The following is a 6,355-nucleotide window of genomic DNA, read 5'->3' as shown; positions in this document are numbered from 1 at the left end:
GAGAGAGAGAGAGAGAGAGAGAGAGAGAGAGAGAGAGAGAGAGAGAGAGAGAGAGAGAGAGAGAGAGAGAGAGAGAGAGAGAGAGAGAGAGAGAGAGAGAGAGAGAGAGAGAGAGAGAGAGAGAGAGAGAGAGAGAGAGAGAGAGAGAGAGAGAGAGAGAGAGAGAGAGAGAGAGAGAGAGAGAGAGAGAGAGAGAGAGAGAGAGAGAGAGAGAGAGAGAGAGAGAGAGAGAGAGAGAGAGAGAGAGAGAGAGAGAGAGAGAGAGAGAGAGAGAGAGAGAGAGAGAGAGAGAGAGAGAGAGAGAGAGAGAGAGAGAGAGAGAGAGAGAGAGAGAGAGAGAGAGAGAGAGAGAGAGAGAGAGAGAGAGAGAGAGAGAGAGAGAGAGAGAGAGAGAGAGAGAGAGAGAGAGAGAGAGAGAGAGAGAGAGAGAGAGAGAGAGAGAGAGAGAGAGAGAGAGAGAGAGAGAGAGAGAGAGAGAGAGAGAGAGAGAGAGAGAGAGAGAGAGAGAGAGAGAGAGAGAGAGAGAGAGAGAGAGAGAGAGAGAGAGAGAGAGAGAGAGAGAGAGAGAGAGAGAGAGAGAGAGAGAGAGAGAGAGAGAGAGAGAGAGAGAGAGAGAGAGAGAGAGAGAGAGAGAGAGAGAGAGAGAGAGAGAGAGAGAGAGAGAGAGAGAGAGAGAGAGAGAGAGAGAGAGAGAGAGAGAGAGAGAGAGAGAGAGAGAGAGAGAGAGAGAGAGAGAGAGAGAGAGAGAGAGAGAGAGAGAGAGAGAGAGAGAGAGAGAGAGAGAGAGAGAGAGAGAGAGAGAGAGAGAGAGAGAGAGAGAGAGAGAGAGAGAGAGAGAGAGAGAGAGAGAGAGAGAGAGAGAGAGAGAGAGAGAGAGAGAGAGAGAGAGAGAGAGAGAGAGAGAGAGAGAGAGAGAGAGAGAGAGAGAGAGAGAGAGAGAGAGAGAGAGAGAGAGAGAGAGAGAGAGAGAGAGAGAGAGAGAGAGAGAGAGAGAGAGAGAGAGAGAGAGAGAGAGAGAGAGAGAGAGAGAGAGAGAGAGAGAGAGAGAGAGAGAGAGAGAGAGAGAGAGAGAGAGAGAGAGAGAGAGAGAGAGAGAGAGAGAGAGAGAGAGAGAGAGAGAGAGAGAGAGAGAGAGAGAGAGAGAGAGAGAGAGAGAGAGAGAGAGAGAGAGAGAGAGAGAGAGAGAGAGAGAGAGAGAGAGAGAGAGAGAGAGAGAGAGAGAGAGAGAGAGAGAGAGAGAGAGAGAGAGAGAGAGAGAGAGAGAGAGAGAGAGAGAGAGAGAGAGAGAGAGAGAGAGAGAGAGAGAGAGAGAGAGAGAGAGAGAGAGAGAGAGAGAGAGAGAGAGAGAGAGAGAGAGAGAGAGAGAGAGAGAGAGAGAGAGAGAGAGAGAGAGAGAGAGAGAGAGAGAGAGAGAGAGAGAGAGAGAGAGAGAGAGAGAGAGAGAGAGAGAGAGAGAGAGAGAGAGAGAGAGAGAGAGAGAGAGAGAGAGAGAGAGAGAGAGAGAGAGAGAGAGAGAGAGAGAGAGAGAGAGAGAGAGAGAGAGAGAGAGAGAGAGAGAGAGAGAGAGAGAGAGAGAGAGAGAGAGAGAGAGAGAGAGAGAGAGAGAGAGAGAGAGAGAGAGAGAGAGAGAGAGAGAGAGAGAGAGAGAGAGAGAGAGAGAGAGAGAGAGAGAGAGAGAGAGAGAGAGAGAGAGAGAGAGAGAGAGAGAGAGAGAGAGAGAGAGAGAGAGAGAGAGAGAGAGAGAGAGAGAGAGAGAGAGAGAGAGAGAGAGAGAGAGAGAGAGAGAGAGAGAGAGAGAGAGAGAGAGAGAGAGAGAGAGAGAGAGAGAGAGAGAGAGAGAGAGAGAGAGAGAGAGAGAGAGAGAGAGAGAGAGAGAGAGAGAGAGAGAGAGAGAGAGAGAGAGAGAGAGAGAGAGAGAGAGAGAGAGAGAGAGAGAGAGAGAGAGAGAGAGAGAGAGAGAGAGAGAGAGAGAGAGAGAGAGAGAGAGAGAGAGAGAGAGAGAGAGAGAGAGAGAGAGAGAGAGAGAGAGAGAGAGAGAGAGAGAGAGAGAGAGAGAGAGAGAGAGAGAGAGAGAGAGAGAGAGAGAGAGAGAGAGAGAGAGAGAGAGAGAGAGAGAGAGAGAGAGAGAGAGAGAGAGAGAGAGAGAGAGAGAGAGAGAGAGAGAGAGAGAGAGAGAGAGAGAGAGAGAGAGAGAGAGAGAGAGAGAGAGAGAGAGAGAGAGAGAGAGAGAGAGAGAGAGAGAGAGAGAGAGAGAGAGAGAGAGAGAGAGAGAGAGAGAGAGAGAGAGAGAGAGAGAGAGAGAGAGAGAGAGAGAGAGAGAGAGAGAGAGAGAGAGAGAGAGAGAGAGAGAGAGAGAGAGAGAGAGAGAGAGAGAGAGAGAGAGAGAGAGAGAGAGAGAGAGAGAGAGAGAGAGAGAGAGAGAGAGAGAGAGAGAGAGAGAGAGAGAGAGAGAGAGAGAGAGAGAGAGAGAGAGAGAGAGAGAGAGAGAGAGAGAGAGAGAGAGAGAGAGAGAGAGAGAGTGTGTGTGTGTGTGTGAGTGAGTGTGTGAGTGTGAGAGAGAGAGAGAGTGTGAGAGTGTGAGAGAGAGTGTGTGTGTGTGTGTGTGAGAGAGAGAGAGAGAGTGTGTGTGATTGTGTGTGAGTGTGAGAGAGAGAGAGAGAGAGAGTGTGTGTGTGTGTGTGAGTGAGTGTGTGAGTGTGAGAGAGAGAGAGAGAGAGAGTGTGTGTGTGTGTGTGAGTGAGTGTGTGAGTGTGAGAGAGAGAGAGAGAGAGAGTGTGTGTGTGTGTGTGAGTGAGTGTGTGAGTGTGAGAGAGAGAGAGAGAGAGAGTGTGTGTGTGTGTGTGAGTGAGTGTGTGAGTGTGAGAGAGAGAGAGAGAGAGAGTGTGTGTGTGTGTGTGAGTGAGTGTGTGAGTGTGAGAGAGAGAGAGAGAGAGAGTGTGTGTGTGTGTGTGAGTGAGTGTGTGAGTGTGAGAGAGAGAGAGAGAGAGAGTGTGTGTGTGTGTGTGAGTGAGTGTGTGAGTGTGAGAGAGAGAGAGAGAGAGAGTGTGTGTGTGTGTGTGAGTGAGTGTGTGAGTGTGAGAGAGAGAGAGAGAGAGAGTGTGTGTGTGTGTGTGAGTGAGTGTGTGAGTGTGAGAGAGAGAGAGAGAGAGAGTGTGTGTGTGTGTGTGAGTGAGTGTGTGAGTGTGAGAGAGAGAGAGAGAGAGAGTGTGTGTGTGTGTGTGAGTGAGTGTGTGAGTGTGAGAGAGAGAGAGAGAGAGAGTGTGTGTGTGTGTGTGAGTGAGTGTGTGAGTGTGAGAGAGAGAGAGAGAGAGAGTGTGTGTGTGTGTGTGAGTGAGTGTGTGAGTGTGAGAGAGAGAGAGAGAGAGAGTGTGTGTGTGTGTGTGAGTGAGTGTGTGAGTGTGAGAGAGAGAGAGAGAGAGAGTGTGTGTGTGTGTGTGAGTGAGTGTGTGAGTGTGAGAGAGAGAGAGAGAGAGAGTGTGTGTGTGTGTGTGAGTGAGTGTGTGAGTGTGAGAGAGAGAGAGAGAGAGAGTGTGTGTGTGTGTGTGAGTGAGTGTGTGAGTGTGAGAGAGAGAGAGAGAGAGAGTGTGTGTGTGTGTGTGAGTGAGTGTGTGAGTGTGAGAGAGAGAGAGAGAGAGAGTGTGTGTGTGTGTGTGAGTGAGTGTGTGAGTGTGAGAGAGAGAGAGAGAGAGAGTGTGTGTGTGTGTGTGAGTGAGTGTGTGAGTGTGAGAGAGAGAGAGAGAGAGAGTGTGTGTGTGTGTGTGTGAGAGAGAGAGAGAGAGTGTGTGTGATTGTGTGTGAGTGTGAGAGAGAGAGAGAGTGTGTGTGTGTGTGTGCAGCTGTTTCCTGTGAATCACTATGTTGTGTGTTTATTTTCATATAATATATTTATTCTCATATATAATCAGGCTTATATTGTCCGCCCGTGTGACAGACGATCGGTATATAAGGTTATTGTTCTCATAGATTATCAGATGTGTAATGTTATTATTATCAGCTCATCAGACATTTAAATGTAATGTTATTCTGTTATTATCAGACATGTGTTGCTGTGACTCTTATTAGATCATCAGACATGTAGGCTAATATTCAGAAGTATGAGATCTGTAAGTCAAAAGTAGTGATATTATGAAATATTATTAGAATGTAAAACAGCTGTTTTCTATGTGAATCTCTGTTAAACTGTAATGTATTTCTGTGATGCGCAGCTGTATTTTCAGCATCATTACTCCAGTCTTCAGTGTCACATGATCTTCAGAAATCATTCTAATATGCTGATTTGCTGCTCAAGAAACATTTCTGATTATTATCAATGTTGAACACAGTCGTACTGCACAATATTTTTGTGGAAACTGATACATGTTATTTTTCAGGATTCACAGATGAACAGAAAGTTCAAAAGAACAGCATTTATTTGAAGCAGAAGTCTTGTGTCACAGTATAGATGTCACCTGTGATGAGTTTGGTGTGTTTCTGATGAGTGCAGGACAGGTGTGTGTGAGTCTCTGTCTGGAGGATATGAGCAGGTGTGATGGAAGCAAGCGTGTGTTTGGCTCCAGATGAGGACTCTCTGATTGAAGGAGTGAGCGACCCTGTGCTTCTGGTGCTGGGGCTCAGCGTCACCTTTCTGCTGGGTCTGGCAACACTGCTCTGCAGGTGAGACCCTGACCTCTGACCTCACGCTCCATCGACACCAACGTTTATTCAGACACCTTCAACGTTTCTCACATTATCACAGTTTATTCGCTAGAAAATGGTAATATAGTGTCCTGCATCAGTAGTGAAACATATGAAGCATGCTCTCTGGAGTGTGATGGAGTGTACTGACGCAGTGCACTGTGTTCTGGTCTCAGGAATGAGCAGAGGATTCACCCGGAGCATCAGGAGCAGGTGCGTGTGGTCCGAGAGCAGCTGCAGGTTTGTGAAACATGCCTTATTTAGGAGTCCGGAATAGAACATGTATTAATATGAACGTTTCGCAGAGCTTAAGTATAAGCATTAAGATGATGGTTTTGAGGGAAGCTGCATTGAAACACGTGCTCCTGTGTTGATCAGCTGTCAGAGCCCAGGCCTCAGTATTACTCGGACATGTCGTGTCCCGTGTGTCTGCAGCAGGCTCTTCTGCCCGTGGAGACTAACTGCGGTCATCTGTTCTGCGGTGAGACTGAGCTCAGGTCCAGTTAAACATGAGCGTATCTGCTGATCTGTAATCACGTCTCTCTGTGTTTAACCGCAGGGCCGTGCATCGTGGCGTACTGGCGCTACGGGACGTGGCTGGGCTCCATCAGCTGCCCCATCTGCAGACAAACGGTGAAAATAAACACAAATCTGTCCTGTTCTGAAGCGCGCCGTGTCCACTGAGCGTTACTCACACTTCTGCACTCATCAGAAATAACCACACAACCAGTGGCCGGTTACCAGTGCTTATTTAGATTGAGTTTTAGTCATATGAATTGTTTTAGCTTTAGTCTAGTTTTAGTCGAGTAAATATCATACAATTTTAGTCGACTAAATCTAAAGGGTTTAGTTAAATTGTAATGCATCATTGTTTTTTTATTTCTGTTTTGGTTATTTTAGTACATGAGGTTAAGCTAAAGCTTGTGAACTAAATTTAAATAAGTTTTTTTTTATATGAATTTTATACATTTACTTTCTTTTTTATAGATTTTTAATTTCAGTTATTTCAGTTAATGAAGAATATTGTTAAGGTTATAGTTGTAACTATTAAACCTGATACTAGTAGCGTGTATTGAGTGTTTATTGTCCTGCGGTGAGATCAGGACTGGATATCTTCTTCCCAAATCGTCCTTCCCTTACATTTTCGTCTCGTTTTTATTCATTGACGAAAATGAGAGTATATGTTCATTTTAGTTTTTGTCATTACAAACTGGTTTTTATTTAGTTATCGTCTCGTTTTCGTCGGTGAGACAAATAATGATGAGCACTGGGTTAGTGAGTGTGTATGTGTTTTATTGGTTTGTCAGGTGACCCTGCTGTTCCCGCTCTTCCGTGACACGGGGGGGGCTCAGGTCGAACCCGCGCTGATCCTCAGAGACATCCACGACTACAACCGCCGCTTCTCCGGACAGCCGCGCTCCGTGAGACGCTTGCATCATAAACACATCACTAGCATGACAAATTAATACGTGTCCCGTTTACTGTCATTACTCCCCCTCGAGTCCTAGTTTCTCTCTTCAGAGGAGGATATTTTGAAGAACGCTGGTAACCAGATATTTTCCAGTCCGCATTGACTTCCAGTGTTTTCCCATACTGGGGATTATTACAGTTAATGGCACAATGAATGTTTGAAAATGTAAACTGATATTTCCTCCTGACACACTCCAGCAAAAGATAGAAA

General features: G+C 46.5%; 1 protein-coding gene across 3 annotated transcripts in view; it reads left to right on the top strand.

Moving 5' to 3' along the window:
- The window catches only part of rnf170 (ring finger protein 170), an 8,274-nt gene extending 1,919 nt beyond the window's left edge, over positions 1–6,355 (top strand). The window contains exons 2-6 of one of the 3 annotated variants that reach the window (XM_016524046.1): positions 4,489–4,653; positions 4,851–4,914; positions 5,053–5,155; positions 5,234–5,307; positions 5,982–6,355. In XM_016524046.1, the coding sequence (XP_016379532.1) occupies positions 4,529–4,653; positions 4,851–4,914; positions 5,053–5,155; positions 5,234–5,307; positions 5,982–6,140 (525 nt within the window). In that variant the 5' untranslated portion in view covers positions 4,489–4,528 and the 3' untranslated portion in view covers positions 6,141–6,355. Of the gene's footprint in view, positions 1–4,483; positions 4,654–4,850; positions 4,915–5,052; positions 5,156–5,233; positions 5,308–5,981 lie in introns of all 3 variants that reach the window. The other 2 variants (XM_016524047.1, XM_016524045.1) reach the window with 2 other exon arrangements.

The sequence above is a fragment of the Sinocyclocheilus rhinocerous genome, unplaced genomic scaffold (genome assembly GCF_001515625.1).
Source record: "Sinocyclocheilus rhinocerous isolate Xijiao unplaced genomic scaffold, SAMN03320098_v1.1 scaffold991, whole genome shotgun sequence".
Taxonomy (NCBI): Eukaryota; Metazoa; Chordata; class Actinopteri; order Cypriniformes; family Cyprinidae; genus Sinocyclocheilus; species Sinocyclocheilus rhinocerous.
This window is presented reverse-complemented; position numbering and strand designations above follow the sequence as displayed.